This window comes from Plecotus auritus (genome assembly GCF_963455305.1).
Source record: "Plecotus auritus genome assembly, chromosome: 1".
NCBI classification, from domain to species: Eukaryota; Metazoa; Chordata; class Mammalia; order Chiroptera; family Vespertilionidae; genus Plecotus; species Plecotus auritus.
In genome coordinates this window covers 141,149,903-141,172,274 of record NC_137770.1, presented here as the reverse complement: position 1 = coordinate 141,172,274, position 22,372 = coordinate 141,149,903, and the positions used below count along the sequence as shown (strand labels likewise).

The window sequence follows — 22,372 nt, the reverse complement described above, 5'->3', positions numbered from 1 at the left end:
AACCATTTAACTCTGTCGCTGCTCCTTCTCTTCCACTCCTACCTTGCTCAAATAGTTCACTCAGGTTTGCTCCACCAACACCACCTCCTGTCTGGCCTCTCCCCTTCCTTCTGTCAAGTCTACCCTCCTGCCAGGTTTATTTTCCCAAAACACAGCTTCATGATGTCACCTCTGCTCAACAACTTTTGTGGCTCCTCTTTGCTTTTCTGAGCAATTCAAACTTTTTATTGAGAAATTCAATGTATTCTATAGGCCAAATCCAATTTACACGTTCAGTTTTATAAAATTATTATTTCTATACTTCTAATTTCCTTCACTCACACTGACCCACGCCTGTCCTCTGCTCTCCTATTCCCTGCCCTCATTCAATGGTGTTCTTCCTCTCTCTTCTGTGTTATTCCCAGACCTTCTGGTCCCAAGGAAACCCTCATCCTCCTTTAACTAAGATAATTACACTCCCAAGAAATCATTCCTTCTTTGGATTTCTTTAAGCTCAAGGAAAGAGTCTTATGTGGAAAGCATGTGCTCATTTAGACAGAGTCAGGGAAGGCCTCCCTTACACAGGAGATTTTAGGCTGAGACCTGCAGGATAGGAGGAGAATGGATTCCAGGTGGAGGCCACAGCTTGTCCAAGATCTTGGCAGGAAGGAGCTTAGCCAGTGTGGTTAGAACATTGTGAGGAGGTTAGGTTGGTGTCTGATGATATTGGAAGAAGACAAGGCCAGATCATGCAGGTTTTACAAGCTGTAAGAAGGAGTTCGGACTATAACCTCGAGCACTGGGCATGGTGCTGCTAGATAAAATACAGAACACCTAGTCAAATTTGAATTTCAGATAAATAACAACTAACTTTTTAGTGTAAGTATGTTCTAAATATTACAAGGGGCATACGTATATTAAAACGTATTTCATTGTTTATTTGAAATTCCAATTTAACTTGGTATCCTGTTTTCCATTGTTTTTGTTAAGTTTGGTAACCCTAGTTGAGAGATTGCTGAAAGGTTTTTGGTAGGCAAGAGATGTGATCCCATTTGTATTTTAAGAAGACCCCTTTGGATGCTTTGTGGAGAATGGTAAAGGGTGGCAGAGGAGGGGTGGTGGTGGCCTCGTCCTAGGAGACCAGTGCTTCTACAACCTAATGTCCAAAGGAATCATCTAAGCCTCTTGTTAGAATGAACTCAATTCAGAAGATGTGGGGTGGGATCTGAGATACTACATTTCTAATAAGCTTCCAGGTGGTACTGACCTTGCTGGTCCCTAGAGCAAGCATATCAGACTCAAAGGCTAACAGGGGCCAAATAAACAAGGTTTAAGTTTATGTGGGCCGCAAATAAACAAAAGCTTCAATTTTCATAGAAACATAGGTTTATATTGATAGAGACATGCTGAATGCAAAGGGCTGAAATAAATAAGTAATAATTAACATAAAATAATAGACCATTTTAATAAAATTTAGTTTTTTTTTTCTTGAACATTAACTTTCCAGACACTGAATAACTATACAAATTAATAAGCACGACACAAATAAACCTATTTTTCTAGTTCTCAGAAAGTGAAATATTTCCTGTTGTGCACACCAAACAAGTCAGTCCAAGACTAATGACGTGGCAGTTGTCTGCTAACATATTCGCTGCTAGTATTGGTGGAGAGAAAAGGTGCGCCTGCGCGTAAGGCGTGTAAGGGAAATGAATGCAACACGGTTATAGTAATCAGTCATTAGCGAACACTGTAGTTTGTTATTAATAATTATATGTAATAGGATATTGTAAAAATTAAGTGACAACATTTTTATTAAAGTGTTTCTTACATACTGTTATACTAGAGGCCCTATGCACAAAGATTCATGCAAGAATGAGCCTTCCTTCCCCTGGCTGCTGGCACCGCCTTCGCTCTGGCCGGAGCCGCCTTTCCACTCCGGCCTGGAGCCGCCTTTCCACTCCGGCCTGGAGCCGCCTTTCCACCTTCCCATGCTGCCCAGAGCCCCGGAGCAGCTGGGGTGGTGCAGCATGCCACGGCCCCGGCCACTCAGTGCCTGTGTATGCAAATTAACCCGCCATATTTGTTAGGTTAATTTGCATACTCACTCCTGATTGGTTGGTGGGTGTCGTGAAGGTACGGTCAATTAGCATCTTACTCTTTTATTAGTGTGATTGTCTGGGCCACGAGTTTGACATGCTTGCCCTAGATCAAAGGTTGGCAGACTATTGCCCATTGGCTAAATCTGGCCTGCTGCTTATTTTTGTAAATAAAATTTTATTGAAATATAGTCACTTGTTTCCATGTTATCTATGGCTGCTTTCATGCTATGACTGCAGAGTTAAGCAGTTGCCACAGAGACTCTATGTCCCATAAACCTAAAATACAGTACTTACTACCTGGCCCTTATCAGAAAGTTTGCTGAACCCTGCCTTAGACCACACTTTGAGTAGCAAGGGTCTAGACTTGGGTGATTACCAAGGAGATGGAGAGAAGTAGGCAGATTCGAGGTATATGTCAAAGCACAGAGTGTGGTCTCCACTGGCGTGTTCAGCATTCCCTTCTGATGCAAGCTTAGGCACCTGGAACTGCAGGACCTTCAACCTTACATTGTTGTGACAGCTGAGAACCTGGCTAATCAATGTTGATTCATCTTAGAAATATTAAACCATGTGTATTCTAAGGCCAAGGGGTTTTACTTGGCATATGTTGTACGTCTATGTACACATGGAAAGTGTAAAGATACTGCAAAATGGTACCTGGTAACCTGAAAGAATCAATTGTCAGAATAGTAAAAGTTGAAGCCGACTCCTGTCATCCTTACTGCTGGCTGGTTTTCTATCTCTCCTACCTCAACTTCCATGGTCTCTACTTTCTCATGGGGATGGTCTGTGTAGTAATTAAGGGAGGGGATACTGAGGCACAGCGCTATCACCCCTTCTGCTTACTCTACCCCCCAGTAAGAAAGTACCCTTTCCTCAACCTCCTTTCTATCTCTTAATGGAAGGGACTACCCGGTGCTTACCTAAGAGGCAAATTATTCTAAAAGAAAACAGAACATGATTTTAGAAGAAGGACAGAAGGACCATAATTCCATGTGCAATTTTTTTCATGGAGGCATTCATTTGGGGTTCTTAGAGTTGCCACTTTGACAGACCCCATCATAAAAGCACAAGGTACATAATAAATTTGTATAATCCTATATAATAAAGAAGTAATATGCAAATTAACCCTTATGCCCTCACAAGATGGCTGCCTATGACCAGGCCGGCAGGGGGGTTCGTGAGGGACAACCAAACGACTGAACAGCAGGCTGTGTGGGGTGACCAGGCCAGCAGGGGGGGCAGTAAGGGGTGACCAGGTCAGCGAGGGGGGGCAGTTAGGAGTGACCAGGCCAGCAGGGAGGGGGCAGTTGGGGGCGACCTGGCCGGCAGTGGGGGGCAGTTAGGGGCAACCAGGCTAGCAGGGGGGGCAGTTAGGGATGATCAGGCCAGCACGCAGAGACAGTGAGGGGTGATCAGGCCAGCAGGGGGGGCAGTTAGGGAGTAGGCAGGCAGGCAGGTGAGCGATTAGGAGCCAGGGATCCAGGATTGTGAGAGGGATGTCTGACTGCCAGTTTAGGCCCGATCCTGGCAGTCAGACATCCCCCAAGGGGTCCCGGATTGGAGAGGGTGCAGGCTGGGCTGAGGGGAACCCCTCCCCCCCATGCACGAATTTTGTGCACCGGGCCTCTAGTAAATCTATAAGGCAATGTCATACAACAAAGTACTAAAATGTCTTATGTTAATTAGATGTTACCTAGACTTATGGTGATTATTTTGCAATATATACAAATATTGAATCATTATGTTGTACATCTGAAACTAATATGTTATATGTCTATTTTTAAAATGTGTATTAACTTAGAATTCAGTTGCTATTTAGAAACATATCTATCAGATCGTAGGAGAAAAAAGTACAGTAATAATATTAGCTTGGTATAATGACTTAAATTATGTTTGCCTCATCTTTTCCTAAATGAAAGCAAAGCTTCATATTGAACTAACATTTGCATACAAAAACTATATAAAATAGATGTAGCTTAATATTGGGCTGTGTTCACTATCACTTGCCAGCTTTTGACTTTCAGGAATACTGATGACATATTTCCACAATATTACAGGCTGCAACCTAGCTTTATCTCTGATGTTTACTTCTCCATTTGATAAAAATGTACTGTTTAAGTTGGGTGATCTTCCACACACATTAACATATTACTATAGACTTGCACATACATACATTGATACATTATGGATCATGGAAGCTGAGGTAGGAGAGACGGAAAACTAGCCAGCAGTAAGAAGGATAGGAGTCGGCTTCAACCTTCGCTAGCCTGACAAATGATTCTTTCAGGTTACCAGCTACCACGGACTGACACATGCAAATTTTCAAATAGCGATAAAATTATAGATTTCAGAAAGATAAAATAAAGGTAAGTTAAAAGAAAAAGAAATAACATGACATCATTTAAAGACCACTCCAGGGGTGTTAAAAGTTATGAATTTTGAGAAATTGCTTTGTGTATTTTAGCTTTCTAGGATGTTATTCTATACACTGAAGTAGTAACATCAAATGATGGCCTAGTGCTATGTTAACATCAAGTAATTCCAATTTCTATGGAACATAATTTACTACTAGATAGTAATTTAACACTTGGATGTCACAATTTGCCTTCAGAGTCAAGGGAAGTAGCAGTTTTGTAATGAGTCCTTATGGTGTTGGAGTGTCCTGAGTGTTATCATTCATCTTTTGATTAAATGGGACTGGTATTCCTTTCCACCATTTGGGCATTGCATAACAATAACAACCACAAAGAGGAGAGATTAAGCTTATGCAACAGACTGAGCTATTTTACTTAGAAAGCTGGAGTTGTTCAGAGATAATGGATACAAGATATATCAGGAGGGAGAGCTGACCAAAATCAAAATCTGTGTTTCTTTCCTTTACAGCAAAACTTTCACTTCAGGTCACATTGACGCAAAGAGCATCTGATTTATGAAACACTCTTGCTTTCGATGCATGCATTTATGTCAGAATCCAAACAATTTTTTTCACTGGATTGCTAGGCCTTGGCAAGTTTTGGAATTCCATGTTAAAATGGAAGGTGTTTTCCCCATGATCTAAAGGGTTAAATCTTTTTAATAAGAGGGTAAGGGCAAAGGGCTGAAAAACGTGCTGTCACAAAAGTCTTTTTTATTCTCTCCCCAAATTTTGTACATTTCAACAAACGTGTATTAAACGTCTTACTGAAGTGCCTGGGTGCTGAGGCATAGATGAGGGACATAACACAGACAAGTAAAGGGAAAAGCCTCCTTTTCAGGAGGCACCTGAAAGGGTGAGCAGACGAGAAAGAACAAGGAGTGCCAAGGGGTTTTGCAATACGAGGTTGTCTGAAATAAGATTGGAAGAAAGCTCGCAGACGAAAGATTTGGTCTGCATCATGTCCTGGAAGCATTATAAAGGAGTGTTTTATAAAGGAGAAATCATTACAAGAGTTCACACATCTATTTGCATGAATTAGCAAACCCTGGAGAGTGTCTGAAATGTGTTGCAAGTGCTGACCTGAAATGAAGGTCACTGATTTCCCCACAACATCAGGCATCAGTGCGAACTGAGCAGTGTCACATGAGCAAACCTTTCCTGCCAGTGTTGAAAGATCATAACCTCCAATCATCTGCATCTCGCCCATGAACTGGTCGTTCTAAAAACAGAGAAGACAATATTTTACTGTACAAGGAAACCTGTAGAGCACATTTTTCTGTCTACCCAGCTAGTGGCTAGATTGCACCTCACAAAGATAGCACAAATAGCTAATACAGGTTCTTGGTTGCCTATGGTTACCAATAGCCACTCACTGCTCCTGTGCTTGAGACAAAGCATTCTAATGACTGGGGGAGAGAGGGAATGGAAGGAGTGCAGAGAAGACAAACAAACCTAATTTTGAAACAGAAAACTGGAAGGGGTCTCAACTTCTCCTGAGGCAGACGGAAAGGGAGAAGACAGTCATACTCCTAGGGTGGGGGGAGCCCCGGGAGTCCCAGGAGTGGGCCAAGCATTTGTCAACTGTGCCAACATGTCTGCAGTGGGGAACAATGAAACTGTGGTTCCCAAAGCAATTACAGGCCTCCTCCACTCCCTACGCGCAGGTCCCTTCCCGCAGCAGATGTCGAGGGCAATTCTAACAGGCTAAGTACCAAGAACCACTGCGCTTAGACCTTCAGACATGGATGACAGGCCTCAGGAACTCTGCAGTTCTAGGAAAATGAGACTCAGAACTTTTGTAGAAGACTTTTCACTCAAATCTCACGAGGTTATGAGCATTTGCTTTCACGAGGCTTCTGTAAGGTATATCACCCTGTCCTAATTACACCCCCCCCCCCCCCCCCGACACACACACTAAACAAAATATGGATTGTTGATGAATATCACAACACATAACATGGGGGAAAAACAGCAAACCGAGTGCAGGCGAGTTGTTTTCTAACTTCATTACGGAGACTCAGCCAAAGAACTGAAGCAAATACCCTCCAGGCTTCATGACCCAGCAAGAGTTGCTGCAAACAATGACCTGAGAGAGCTGACGACAGTGTAGGCACCATGTGTACATTGTGGAACCAGGACACATCTCCCATTACTGCTGTGGACAATTACTGCTTTTGCCAGTTCAGTGCTTTCTTCTCTGTTTCTGCCAAGACGGCTCCGCCTCCTTCTGAGGGGAATTCATTCCATATGTATCAGGTGGAGCTAGGCCTTAACCATGCAAACCAGCCATACCTGAAGATATACCCAGCCCTGGACTTTCCACCTACCAAAGCCAATTTATTCCCTTAGGAATTTTCTTGGGTTGGTTTGAATTGGATTCTGTCACCTGAAACTGAGTCTCAATCTAGACATAGAGTTACTTTATAATAGAAATGGTCATCAGGGAAGGGAAAAAAAAAAAACATCAGGCAAATAAATAGTATAATAGTTTTACCAATGAAACAGGGTTTGTCTTTTTATCTTTTTGTTTAAGAGGAAAAATAAATGACTTTAACATGTTTTTACATCTGCTTGATAAGGCATTCACTCCTTACTGCAAAGGAGTCGAGAGAGTTCTTGAAAGTGACCCATTAAGTTGGATTAAAAATAATTATTTTCTTCTTGTGGTAATGAATCTTAAACGGAGAAAATCAAAAGAATATCCAGAATTCCTGGATCTTTTGCTGTTTTTGTACAGACATATATAATCATATATTAGCAAGCAATCATGTCAATAGGTTAAGAACTTGTCAAAAATGTTGAAGGAGAAAATTTTGTCATTTCTAGAGGTGCTAAGATATAGGAGTTAACAGAAGAAGAATTTCTGCATATTAGACTCAAATATGTTCCTTAAAAAAAAAAAATATATATATATATATATATATATATATCGATTTCCAAGAGGAAGGGAGAGGCAGAAAGAGATAGAAACATCAGTGATGAAAGAGAATCATTGATTGGCTGCCTACTGCATGCCCCACAGTAGGGACAAGCCCACAACCCTGCATGTGCCCTGACTGGGAATTGAACCTCAACTTCCTGGTTCATAGGTCAATATTCAACCACCAAGCCACACCAGTTGGACTTAAATATGTTCTTTAAAAAAATGTTTTTATTGATTTCAGGGATAGCAAAGGAGAAAGAAATATCGATGTGAGAGTGGAACATTGACCAGCTGCCTCTTGCACACTCCTTACTAGGGATCAAGCCTGCAACCTGGGCATGTGTCCTGACTGGGAATTGAACCAGTGACTTCCTGGTGTATAGGACGATGCTCAACCAATTGAGCCACACCAGCCAGGCTCAAATATGTTCTTAATAGCAGCAGGAAAAATAAAATTTCAGTACCTCCAGAGGACTGAGGTATACAGTACTAGTACAACTATTAAACCACAAAGTTTAATGTAACAAATGAGATTTTCACTTTGCCAGATCAGAGTGTATTTCACAATACTTCTATTATCATTTCTATTCTATTGATTAAAAAAACAACACAATACCTCAGAAAGCTAAATAATGTGTTCTAAGTCACACAGTAGGGTGTGGTGCTAAGCAAGTCTTATTTCAGAAGGTCTTACTTAAGTGCAAGTTTATAATGTGTTTATTTTTATTTATTTACTAGAGGCCGTTGCATCATATTCATGCAAGAATAGGCCTTCCTTCCCCTGGCTTTGCTCCTGGCCACCTGGGAGCTGCCAAGTCTCCGCTCCCGGCTGGAGCACTGCTCCTGTAGCTCCCTCCGCTCCCCTCCCTCCCCCTCATAGCAGGTGTCCTGCCCCAGCCGTTGCTCCATGCTGCATATGCAAATTAACCTTCCATATTTGTCAGGTTAATTTGCATACTCACTCCTGATTGGCTATGGGCATAGCGGAGGTACGGTCAATTTACATGTTTGTCTATTATTAGGTAAGATATTGTTGATAGTATTATAGGTGTCTTCTTTTTTCTCTCCCTTTACCCACCTCCACCCAGCCTCTGTCCCCTTCCCTCTGTGTAGGTATTTCTCTCTTTCCGCGTCCAGCGCAGATAGAGAGTGGGTCCAGTTCCTGAGTAGGGGCGGCTGGGGATTGAGAAATAAAAGAAAGAGACAAGACACAGAGATAGAAGGAAAAAGCTGGGACCGGGTGGGACCACCGTCCTCTTCTGATGGAGGAGAGACAGGGATAGGGACCCAGAGCCAATCCAGCGAGTTTATTTTATATCCCAAATATCAGGAAGTTTCACAAAAAGGTCAAGACAAAAGGAGATTATTTGCATTCTTGAGTAGGCCCTGAGCATTCCTGGTGCTAGGCTGGATTTAGATATCAAAACCACTTCCCCACACCACAGGCTGAAATGAAGGTCAAGCTGACAACACCCTTGCCTTTTTGGCAAGGCGTGTTCCCAGGGCATGGCTTTGCCGATGCCACTGGGTTCAGCTGACAATAATTAAAAAATGCCCATGTGCCTTCCCAGGGGGCCCTCTACACCTCTGGCCACCATCACACTGTTATCTATGTCCATGGGACATAGATATGCATATATGTTCTTTGGCTAATCTCTTCACCTTCTATAACATGTTTTAAATATTAGATTTGTCTTTAATTCATCTGGAACTTATATCTCCCAAGTATGTGTATAGTGAATTGTCTGAATACCATTTATTAAATTGTTTATTTTTTTTCCCTACTGGTTTGAAATGTCATTGGTTTTGATTTGATAATATTTTATTTGGGATTTTCATCTTATCTTCATAAGATTGGCCTACAGTTTTAAAGCAAAATGATGTTGGCCTCATATAATGAAGTGGGTGGTTCTTTTTTTTTTTTTTTTCTTTTTAAAAAATTTCAGTTTTCAATTACAGTAGACATTCAATGTTATCTATATGTCTATATATATAAAAGCCTAAGCAACCTTTATGACCAGTCAACTGAATGACTGATCGACTGAATGACTGGTCGACCAGTCGCTATGACGTGAACTGACCACCAGGGGGCAGACACTCATTGCAGGAGCTGCCCCCTGATGGTCAGTGTGCTCCCACGGCCAATCTTCCACGGCTGGCCAACCTCCCGTGGTTCCTCCCCCCCGGCTGGCCCGATTGGCCCCATTTGGGACTGGGTGAGACAGCCCAATCGCCCCAATCACTGGCCAGGCTGAGGGACCCCACCTGTGCACTAATTCATGCACCGGGTCTCTAGTTTTGTATAAATTTACAAAGTGATCCCCCTGATAATTCATGTAAAAACCTGGCACCATACATAGTTATTGTAATATTATTGACTATATTCCCTATGCTGAACTTAACATCCTTGTGATAATTTTTATTTTATTAAAAATGTTTTTATTGATTTCAAAGAGTAAGGGAGAGAGAAAGAGAGATAGAAACATCAATGATGAGAAAGAATCATTGATCAGCTGCTTCCTACATGACCCCCACTGGGAATCGAGCTTGCAACCCTGGGCATGTGCCCTGACCAGCAATTGAACCATGACCTCCTGGTTCATAGGTTGATGCGCAACCACTGTGCCACACTAGCTGGGACCAATATGTACTTCTTAATTCCTTCAACTTTTTACCCAGTATCCTAAACACCCTCCACTCTGGTAACTACCAGTCTATTTTTCAAAACTATAAGTCTGTTTCTATTTTGTTTGTTCATTTATTTTATTCTTTAGCTTTTAAATATAAATAAAATCATATGGTATTTGTCTTTCTCTGTCTGATTTATTTCACTTAGCGTAATACTATCCATGCTGCCACAAATGGTAAGATTTCATTTCTTTTATGGCTAAGTAATATTCCATTGTATATAGTATGTACCACTACTTTTTCTATCTACTGGTCTGTTGAAGGGTACATGGGTTGATTCCATATTTTGGCTATTGCAAATAATTTATCTATATAATAGAGGAATATGCAAATTAGCTTGGACACTGCAACGTCACGACTGAACAGAAGGTACCTGAGGCAACATGGCACCTGGCCAGGGCGAGGGACCTCAGGCTGTGACCCCTGTCCCGCAAGGCTTGACGGGGACCTTAGGCCATGCCTCTTGCCCAGTGGGGCTTGACGGGGCATCTCAGGCTGCTGAGCCAGGAGACCTCAGGCTGTGCCCCCCACCCCAGCACCAGGCCAGGGGACCTCAGGCTGTTCCCCATCCCTGGAGGGGCTTGACAGGGGACCTCAGGCTATATCCCCAGCCCGGCAGGGCTTGATGGGAGACCTGAGGCTGTGCCCCCGACCTGGAGGGCCTTGACGGGGGTGAGGCCAGCTGAGTCGGGATCTCCTGCGTTTTCAAAGTGCGTGCAGGTGGTGGGAGGGGACTTGACTCTAGGTCCCATGTCACACCCCAGACTCTGACAGGAGGGAGATTTTCATATACATTTTAATAATTTTCTTTCATCTCTGACACTTCTATTATAGAGAAAGGGCAAATAGTAATATTAAAATATTTGCTCTAATTTATTCCCTTTTAATGTGCACAAATTTCGTGCACCAGGCCACTAGTGCTACAATGAACATAGGGGTGAATATATTCTTTGGAATTAGTGTTTTGCGTTTTTTCAGATATATAGCCAGAATTAGAATTGCTAGGTCATAAGGCAGCTCCATTTTTATTATTTTGAGAACCTTCCATTCTATTTTCTATAGTGGCTGCACCCACATGCATTCCCACCAATAGTGTATGAGGGTTCCCCTTTTTCCACATCCTTGCCAACACTTGTTATTGTTGATTTATTGATGATAGCCATTCTGATAGATGTGAAGTGACATCTCTTTGTGGTTTTCATTTCCATTTCTCTGATGATTAGTGATATAAAGCATCTTTTCATAGGCCTATTGGCCATCTGTATATTACCTTTTAAGAAGTGTCTATTCAGGTCCTCTACCTGTTTTTAATTGGGTTGTTTGTTTTGAGGGTGTTAAGTTGAATGAGTTCTTTATAAATTTTAGATATTAACCCCTTATTGAATGTATAATTGGCAAATAGGTTGTATTTTGATTTTATTTATGGTTTTTTTTTGCTGTATGAATCAGCTCTTGGTTTTGTTGATCTCTTGTATTGTGTGTCTGGTGTTTTTTTTTTTTTAGACTCTGTTTCATTTATTTCCACTCTGATATTTGTTATTTTCTTACCTCTACTCACTTTGGGCTTTGTTTGCTATTCTTTTTCTAGTTCCTTTATGTCTAAGATTAGATTCTTTGTTTGGGATTTCCCTTGTTTCTTGACAAGAAAATAAGACCCAACTATATGCTGTCTACAAGATACCCTCTTAAGACTGTTTTTGGTGTGTCTTACAGATTTGGGGTTGTTGTGTTTTCATTTTCGTTTGTCTCAAGGTATCGTTTGATTTCTTCCTTGATCTCATTGTTAACCCACTCATTGTTTAGTAACATGTTATGTAGTCTCCATGTGTTTGTGTGATTCTCAGTTTTTTTCTTGCAATTGATTTCTAATTTCATACCACTATGGTCAGAGAAGATGCTTGATATGACTTCAATGTCCTTAAATTTATTGAGACTTGTTTTGTGGTCTAATGTAGAGAATGGCTATAGGGTTAAGCCTCAGACTGACCTGTTGGCAAAGCCACAAACAAGTCCCAGGTTAGAGGGCACAGCCCTCTTAGCATAATTAAGCTTGACCTTATGACGCCCCTAGATCCTTCCTAGGTAGCTAATGGGCTGTGGGAGGTGCAGCAAGTGCTGCCAAAACAAGTGAAACTCACAAGAACATTGTAACTATGGTGACCACTACCTTGTTTACCTCTGGCTATAAAATAAAGCATTGGCTTGCTCCTGGATCCCTCTCTGTGGCCTCAGCCAGGCACAGGAGATCCACTGAGCCCCAGCCTATTCTCTTTGTCTGTCTTTTCTTCAATCCTTCGCCACCTCCCATCAGGCTCACTGAACCCTTGGCTGTGCTGGCCCGGCAGAGTCTAATATGTGATCTATCCTGGAAAATGTTCCATATGCACTAGAAAAGAATGTATATTTTGCTGCTTTGGGGTGAAATGCTCTAAAAATATCAATTAAATCCATCTAGTCTAATGAGTTATTTAAGGCCACTGTTTCCTTATTGATTTTTCTCTGAAAGATCTACCCAGTGATATTAATGGGGGTGTTAAAGTCCCCTACTATGACTGTATTACTATCAATCTCTCCTTAATGTCCATCAATATTTCCTTTACATATTTAGGTGCTTCTATTTTAGGTGTATAAATGTTTACAAGGATTATATTCTCTTGTTGTCTTGAATCCTTTATCATTATGTAATGTACTTCTTTGTCTCATTATTGCCATTGTTTTAGTCTAGTTTGTATGATATAAGTATTGTTACCCCAGCTTTTTTGTTGGTTTCCATTTGCATGAAATACCATTTTCTATGCCTTTACTTTATGTCTCTGTGTGTCTTTTGATCTGAAGTGAGTCTCTTGTAGACAACCTTACTTTCTTATCCATTCAGCTACCCTTTGTCTTTTGATTACAGCATTTAATCCATTTACACTTGAAGTGATTATTGGTAGGTATTATTGCCATTATTGGCATTTTATTGTTCATATTTATGTTTCTTCTCCCTACGCCCCCCCCCCCCCCCCCCGCCCTTCTTCTTCTTAAAGAACTCCCTTCAACATTTCTGGTAATACTGGGTTAATGGTGATGAACTCCTTTAGCATTTTCTTATCTGGGAAGCTCTTCATCTCTTCTTCATATTTAAATGATAGCTTTGCTGAGTAGAGCAGTCTTGGTTCTAGGTCCTTGCTTTTCATCACTTTGAAAATTTCTTGCCACTCCATCTGGCCTACAAAGTTTCATTGAGATATCAGCTGATAGTGTATGAAGGTAACTAATTGTCTTTCTCTTGCTGCTTTTAAGATTCTCTCTTTGTCATTAATCTTTGCCATTTTAATTATGATGTGTCATAGTGTGGGCTACTTTGAGTTCATCTTGTTTGGGACTCTATGTGCTCCTTGAATTTTTGTGTCTTTTTTCTTCACCGGGTTAGGAAAGTTTTGTCATTATTTCTTCAAATAGGTTTTCAATCCCTTACTCTCTTTCTTCTCCTTTTGGTAGTCCTATGATATGAATATTGTTATGTTTGATGTTGTCCCAGAGGTCACTTAAATTAGCCTCATTTTAAAAGAATTGTTTTTTTTTTCTGCTGCTCTGATTGGATATTTTTTTGCTACCAAATTGTTGAACTGATCATCTGCTTCATTTAATATGCTGTTGATTCCTTCTAGTATATTATTCATTTCTCACTGGTTCTTTTCTTTGGTTTCTATGTCCTTTGTTATGCTGTTGAAGTTCTGACTAAGTTCCTTGAGGATCCTTATAACCATTGTTTGAACTCTGTATCAGGTAGATTGCTTGCCTCCATTCTATTTAGTTCTTTTTCTGGAGATTTCTCATGTTCTTTCATTGGGCGCATGTTTCTTTGTCTCTTCATTTTGGCTGCCTCTCTGTGTTTGTTTATGTGTATTAGGTAGACCTGTTATGTCTTCCAGTCTTGGTAGGGTGGCCTGATGTAGTGTCCTGTGGGGTACAGTCATGCAATCTTCTTGATCACTTTAGCTGGGTGCTCTAGGATTATCCCTTGTATGGTTTATGTGTGCCCTCCTGTTATCTCTGAGTCTTGAATGCTGTTGGCACATCTGTGGGTTGACCTTCAGGCTGGCTGTCTATCAGGATTGGACACAACCACAGTGTATGTGCTGGTCTGAAGGTGCTGACCCCACAAAGTGGAATTTGCCCCATCAGGGTCTGGTGCTTACTGAGACCTCTCTTTGGGTGTGCCATTTGTAGAACTAACTGGGTGGTGTTCTGTGTAGTCCCAAACCATCATCCATTTGTGTTGGTTCTGGAGCCTCTTGGGAGTGACTCCAGTGCAGGCCAATGTCAAACCCTGCCAGTGACCAGCCCTGGGCTACCTGTTAGAAGGTACAAAGAGATCCATGGATTGTAGCTGCTTCTACTGGAACTAGGTGTGTGTGGGAGGCCATCTGCCAACAAGCTGACAACAGAGGCCATCTCCCACCAGTACTGGTCCTGGGGAAAGTCAGCAAAAGGCCCAAGGCACCTGAAATCTGCTGCCACCTGCCATTTAGGCTCAACCATTGCAGGAACCTCGGTAGTACATGAGTTACATGTGGCAGGTTCTCAGGGAGTTACCTGGTGTGTGTGTGTGTGTGTGTGTGTGTGTGTGTGTGTGTGTGTGTAGCTGGGGGGGAGGTGGTGTTTACCAGGTTAATACTGTTTCAAACTTGGAAGCTGTGATGTACCTGAGATCACTCAGCAAAAGTTTCATCAAGGCCAGCTACCACCCACCTGGACCATTGCAGTGGGGGTGGGGCCTCAGGGAGTCACCATGGTGGAGCTAGTAGAGTCACCATGCTAAAGCAGATTCAGATTTGACTGTGTGGAATGAAGGCTTAACCTAGGAAAGCTGGCCCTGTTGGAAGATGGCCCTTGCCCTGAAGCCAGACAACTCAGTTTCTCCCTGTGTTTCTGGAACTCCAGAGCTTGACCAGAATTCCTGGAGGTTTTTTAAAGAAGGAATGCAACACAGGCCTAGGCTAGTAGCCACCACAGACAGAGCCTCTGGCTGTGTGTGAGCCGGTAAGGGCAGGACCTCAGGGCATGGTCAGGATGAAGCTAGTGTAACTCACCATGCTAATGTCGTGTGGGGGAAGGGCTCCACACAGGAATGGGTGACACCTATAGGCAGAGTGAGACAACAGCCCCATCTCCAGCCATGCACTAGCTGTTTATCGTGGGACCTTAGAGCGAAGCCAGTGTCAGGCTACTGCCTGTTGAGGGAGTGCCTAACCCAGGAAAGATGGTTCCCATGGGCTGTGTGGTAGGAGGACTCAACACAGGGACTGAAGGCTGTCCTTCCAGCCCTTGCCTAGAAACCACACAACTTAGCCTCTTCTTGTATGACTCTGGCACCCTGACCCCGGAGCTGCTGTGGATCCCAGGGTGAGTGTCTGTGAGTGAGAGTTGTGTGTTGGTTCTTTAAGAGGACATCTGGGTTTCCAGCAACCTTTGTCTCCCTAGGGGTAAATAGAATCCCCACTGATTTCCACAGCCAGATGTCATGTTAGCTCCTTTTCTCAGCACTCTGAGTTGGGGAGCCAGTGTCGGGCTGAGAACTCTCATTTTTTCCAGGGGAGCTTTGCAGCTGAGATATCTCTCTGGATTCTCAACCACTGCCTATTTCACATCTCTGCTCCTCCTACAAGTCTCAATGTGGCTTCTTCTTTATACGCTTAGTTATAGAACCTCTGTTCAGCTACTCTTCAGATGGTTTTCCAGGTTGATTGTTCTATAATTTAGTTTTAATTTTGATGTGGTCATGAGAGGAGGTGAGTGCAGCTTCCACCTACTCTACCATCTTGGACCTTCCTCTTTATCTTTTTCTATGGCCTAAAAGAGTTTGCATATGAATGTATTTGTCTAAGGTTCAGTAGAGCTCAGAACAGGTATTATTTAATACCTAACTTACAGGTGAGGAATTTTAGTTTAAGTAACTTGTCCAAAATGGTGTTGGCTAGTAAGTGAAGGAATCCAGTTCAGTCCTAGAATTGCTTATCTCCATATTACTCTGGTGAAACCCATATCCCCAAAATTCCTAGAAGAAAGAAGCACATAGTACATTTTGGAGAGTAACACATAAAAGTGGGTCCTGGTTGTGGTAATGAAGTAAATAAGTGAGTTGAAATGGCTAGGAGAAATCAACATCTTGGTAGAAGTGTTGGTAGAGGAGTGGATTTATTTAAGTAGTAAAGGAAACCTCTGACATTGAGTCTAGGTATCCTTGGGAGAAATATTTTGGAAACTATATGAGCTTAGGTGACCTCATCTCCAGGTACAAAACAAACAAACAAACAAATAAACAAACAAAAACAAACAAAAAAACACACCAAACAGCCCAGCAGATGTGGTGATACTGATGCTGTTATAATAACCTGGTTGTTATTTAATAGGAAAGGAGGAAAGGGGAGACTAGATAATATAGGCATGCCATATATGCACTTAACACTCTCCAAGTCTATTCCCCACTGATCAGTGGGGGAAGAGACTGAACAAAGGCAGTTTAGACATATGTTCAGTAAGGTCTGAGTGATGTGGGAAGGTGTTTGCCCATCAGTCCCACCTGGAACAAATTAGTGGCCAGGATGGGCATAGCCACTACAATTTTGAAACCTGAATGTTTAAACTTTTAAACAAAGAAGTGAGCTATATTGGTTTTTACTCTCTCTACTTTCTCACATGTGCTGGGCCCTCTTGGAACTCCCATTGCAGGGGGCTGCGCCACGTGGAACTCCCATGATGGACTAGTGAACTTTAGTTAGCCTGGATGCTGAACTACACCTGGCTGCAACATGGAACAGAAGCTTTGGACACTGGCCTTGCTCTTGGCCCTGCTGGAGCTTTACCTTTTTCAGGACTGGTTCAAAGGACATGGGACTTTGGAACCCGAGGAATGTAACTTCATGCAAATAAAGCCTTTTTTCACATCTCATTCTCCCGTGAGAGCGTCTGAAAATTCTTATTTCAGTGGTACCCCAAGAACCTTGCTCTCATGAGTGATGGGGGAGTTTAATTCTCTGGTAACAATACCTCATGCAGAGAATGTGGACTTCTTAGATAATGTTTAGCAAAAACCTATCTGAGGAAGAATAAATATCCTGAATTCCTATCCTTTTGAGGAACCAGAAATGGAAAAGGCAAGAAAATAAACAAAAGAACCACTCTCTCAGCTATTCATTTCCAAAGTCAGAGCTGACTTTCTTTAAAATCTGTACATGCAGAAGCTTTCTCAATATTCTCATCCTCCACAGATGCTTAACTTTGCTCCTCCCACACCTTTATAGCCTAATCATTGGTCTCAGCTATTCTCCTGTGCTTAACAAGGTTATCTAGACTATATAAAATGGATAGGAGTGCAAAACAGTACCAAAAACAGTTTATTATAATAAATTTTAATGATCAAACTGGAGAGCTTCCAATTAAAATGTTGCAAACTGCTGACAAAAATTTTTTTAACTCTAACACTTAATACCAAGTCAGATAATGAGGACAGGTGAATTGACTCTAGTATCCCATTTTCTTTTCAACCAGTGGTTGGTGTAGAATATGACTCTTAACTGAGTCCCTTAGTCCTTAACCTGCCTGGGCCAAAGTGGAGGGCACAGTGCAGTCAGAGCTGGTGTGGCTTTTGTGCCTCACACAGACCAGCTCCGCTGGTGTCTGTTATATTGGTTTGGTTGAAAGCAACATGGTGGGAGCAAAACAAGTTTGAAAACTACCATGTTAATGTTTTCTTCCTTTGAAATGACTTTCTTTTGGGTTTCTTGTTCATTTAATTATCCATTTGCTTCTGAGATTGTATATGTTTAGAAATTCATCCGTACAATCTATGTGGGGGGAGTTGTGAAGAAGGAGACTATTGTCCCCTGCATTCACACCTGGGTTCCAGTCACAGCTCCACCTTCTATGGGTTGTAGGACATTGAGAAAGTCATTTCACCTCCCAGTGCTTCATTTTCCTTATCTATAAAGAGAGTATATTAATAGTTCCAACTTATAGTATTATTGGGAGGACTAAAAGAATATGCATTATGCACTTAGAAAAGTGCCTGGCATGTAATAATAAACAGAACATAAGGTAGGTCCTGTGTTCTCACCATCTACCTCTCTAGTCTTAAGAAACTTGCACAACTACCTGAGTTTTCTAACTTTGGTTGCGATGTACTCTTGGTTCACTTCACTCAGCACATCACTAATATATGTATGCCATGTGCTCTGTGGTTGGGTTGACTGAGGCTGATTGCAACCCATGAGGCATGTGGTTAAGGAGGACTCATATCCTGCCACTGCCATCTGTATTGTGGTGATAGCCTTGGTTGAAAATGACCTTGTTTGCGTGCTTTTGGGGGGTTTTCAGTTTCCATGCTGTGGTGTCTAAAGCTTTAAAGTGGACCATTTGATGGGCATAATTTGCATATTCCACTTTGCTGCTTCTATCCTTTTCCTTAATAGACAGAAGCCACCTGAAGATAATGCTCTGACCTACTTGTGAACCTATCATCCATCTCTTATCAGACCCTGTTGGTTATCCTATGGAGCCATTTATAGTCAGTAGAGCAAGGAGTAAACATTGAAACTGCTTTACAAGATGGTGGCAGATGACCTGTGGTAGACCGTGAGAATAGAAGGCTGGAATCCTGACATTTTTCTAGGTCTGGCTGCCTTTTCACCTTGGGGATCATGTGATACCCCAATTCCTTATTATACTGTAAATCCACCATTTTAGCTTACAATAATTTAAAACAGATTTGTATTACCTGTAAACAAAAGAACCTCGGCTAAGATATGTTGCTAATTTACAGGAAAAGTCAATATTTGCAAATGTTGATAAATATTATTAATGAAACATTACTTGTCACATCTCACCACTGCCAATGAACACCACTGTGCTGCACTGAGATCTAGGAGTTCCTGGCTTATACCACACTGTTTATCCTCTAAGTCTTAGCTTGTGGTAGCTCATGCCACTACGCTCTATCTTTCTTCACAAGGATAATTCTTACTCTTCTTCAAGACTAAGTTTGTTAGGGGCAGAAATGGAATAGTAGAGAGTAGATATAGTTATAAGAAATATTAATCATCTTCTGTTTACCGTGATTATTTTGTTCTGATTAAAGAAAGCATATTCTGATCTGGCTGGGAATAGTATGCCCTGGGACCTGGGAATGTGGTCGATTCTAATCCGAGAACTTTCTATTATCATGGAAAGATTAACAACCTTGGCGCTCACCCTTTGCAAACTCCCAGCCTGCATTGCCTGTAATCTGTAACCATTATACTTATTTTTATTCCTTTTGCCTACGTCCCCATGCCTGCATACTCATTTTTATTTTGCATACCCATTCTTATTCCTTTTGTCTACTTCCCCATGTAATCTTTGTCTTTTTACTCCATATGGTTTATGGGGAGCAGCACAGAGCAGATTTTCATGGATAACCTGCTGCTCTCCCATACTGCTGGCATTATTGGAATAAACACTCATACATGATTCAACCCTGTCTCTGCTTTTAATTGGATCAAGTAGTGACTGGCAACCTGGACCCACTGGTTGTCTGGTTCCAAGTTCAGGCATCATCTCTTTTAGGAAGCTTTTCTGGAGTCCCTGGGACTTCATCTGCACCCCAGTAACACTTATACATATCTGCATGTCAATAGGCCATGCCCAAATGAAATTTTCTGAGAATGTACCAATTGCCAATGGAATGTAAAGTCCTTTAGCATAGCAGCCTTATTTTCATTCTTATTGTGGCTGGCACATTGTGGCATCCAATGTTTGCTGAGATGTCAGATGTTTAAGCATCTGAGGACATGTGAGATATATATATATATCCTCATCCAAGGATATTTTTCCATTGATTTTTAGAGAGAGTGGAAGGAAGAGGGAAGAGACAGAGAGAGGAAAACAGCGATGTGAGAGAGAGACACATTGATTGGTTGCCACCCGCATATACCCCAACCAGAGCCAGGGATTGATCCTGCAACCTAGGTATGTGCCCTTGACAGGAATCGAACACAGGACCCTTCAGTCGAGGCCCAATGCTCTATCTACTGAGCCAAACAAGCTAAAGCTGTTAGCTATATTTTTAATACTTCTTTTCCTACCCACTTTAGGCACAAAGTGTTCTCAGGCAGCACTTAGTTTTCCTTGCTTTAAGTTCTTTCTCCAGCTGTTCAGAAGCTTATTGCCCAATGGTAGACAGAGAAAAAAATTATACACTAACACATATGAAAAATATCTGTGAAACTCAAGTGGGAGGACATAAATGAAGCTAACCTGAGTAACACAGAAGATGGGAAGACTAAAAAAATATCAACCTTCCTTTGTTATGTCTGAGTGACTGCCACCCAAACTATATTTTTCTTATTCTCATGATTATTATTTTATTATCTCAGTTCCCAAACAGCCTCCTCAATATTTTTAACACTTGAATGCAAGAAGCCACGTGAATTCTGAACACTAAAAATATGAAAAATGCATTAAGACATTTTAATATCAGTAATTCATTTAATAATTAGAAAAGGATATTTTAAAAGCATTTTAACCGGGAAATATATATATATATATATATATATATATATATATATATATATATATATATATGTTGGTATCTACAACTCAGCTCATTTAAAAATACAAATATATTCTGTACTTCCTGATTTTGGTGTGTCTAATTTTACAAACATGATGTGACTTTATTCAAAGACAATGTGGCTTTCTGTTTATTGATAATGATTTATTACTCTGTTGTGATTGGTATTCTACTCCACCCAGTCTCTAAGAGGGGTATGGGTTAGCTAAGAGTAATCCCCACCCAACAGAGAAAGGCACTTTTCTTATGAAAGATAAAGGGATGTGGGTCAGAATAAGGGACCACAATCATATGAAGAAGCTATAGGTTAGAAGGAATAATGCAAGGTCACACACACACACACACAAACACACACGTGCGCATGCGCATACACACACAGAAAAAAAACAAGAGAGAGGGAAAAGACAGAAGAAAAGAAAAAGAAAAAGGGAGGGGGGAGAATAAAAGAGGCCTTTACTTTGATTTAGTTATAACAGACCCCAGGAAAGAGGAAACTCAGTCTGAAAACAGATTCAGGGACTTTGGTTTACATGAACTCTGTTTGCCACCTTGAAGCAGGATATCCTTCTGTTTTAAACACTGGTATGGACTTGTTTTGGTTTAAATTATCTTTTTAAAATATGGATCAGAAGGACAAACATGCAGGGCCTCTTGACACATCCGAATGGCCCAGGAGACTCCGGTACAATTTGTGTTTTAAAATATGTACCACCACCACTTTATCAGTGGTGACTTTTTCTTGAAAGTCTATTTTCTCCACACATTTTTCTCCCTTAAAAACAAACAAACAAAAAACAGCAGGAAAGACTTATAACTTAAAAAAAAACAACAACAAATAAAAATTGTTCAACAGTAATGATACCTTAAACCAGATTTCCTGAACCTTTCTTAAGATTGCTGGGGGATGGGAGTGTGACCAGGAAGGGCCGAGGGAGGGAACTGGTGGCAGATCCCATGCCGGGGAAACCTCTAGAACACCCACTGCCTTTTGGCATTAGACTGGATCTATCTTCATTCCCACCCAACTATATACGGGTCCAAAAAGTTCTGTTATCTTGTGTCACTTTTCAGCTCAAAATATTTTGGGGGATGCCCATGTTCTGAAAATAAAGTCCAATTTTGTCATCACAATGGGCAGGACCAATCTGACAGCCAGGCATGAGGGGCCCTGAATATCACAAATACTGAAGCACAGGGACATTTGCTTTTTTCTTTCTGGTCTTATAAGGAAGTTTTCTGGAAAGTTCTACTATACTTTGAGATAATGGGAATTAGACAATAAGCACATGTATGCTGACCTGGCCCTTGTTCCCTGCCCCCCATCCATACAGGGCTAAATTGTGGTGGGCAGAGTGGTGGTGGAGCAAACCACAGTTACCTTGGGATACCAAAGAGTGGCTGAGATTTTTCAAGTTGGCCTAAATCATCCAAGCAGGTGAGTAAGAGACCGACTGCCCAGATAACTGTGTTCCCTCCTGCCTCTCTGCTCAGAAGGTACAGTTTGAGTTGGAAGGCAGCATCTGAATTGGAAAGGTATGCAAGGAGAAGAACCTAGCTGCTCCAGATCCCTGAAGAGCTTAAATGGGCTGGTCCCGTGCAGGATTCAGGCAGGCTCAGTCACCACCCAGGAGCTGGTTCGGGGCCCAGCATATTCTCTGCCCTGCCCAGCA

At 41.6% G+C, this 22,372-nt stretch overlaps 1 protein-coding gene across 1 annotated transcript in view; it reads right to left on the bottom strand.

The window, feature by feature from the left end:
* PRTFDC1 (phosphoribosyl transferase domain containing 1) overlaps positions 1 to 22,372 on the bottom strand; it is a 100,976-nt gene that overhangs the window by 11,030 nt on the left and 67,574 nt on the right. The window contains exon 4 of the mRNA XM_080688228.1: positions 5,651 to 5,716. Coding sequence (XP_080544354.1) covers positions 5,651 to 5,716 — 66 coding nt within the window. The remainder of the gene's footprint in view (positions 1 to 5,650; positions 5,717 to 22,372) is intronic.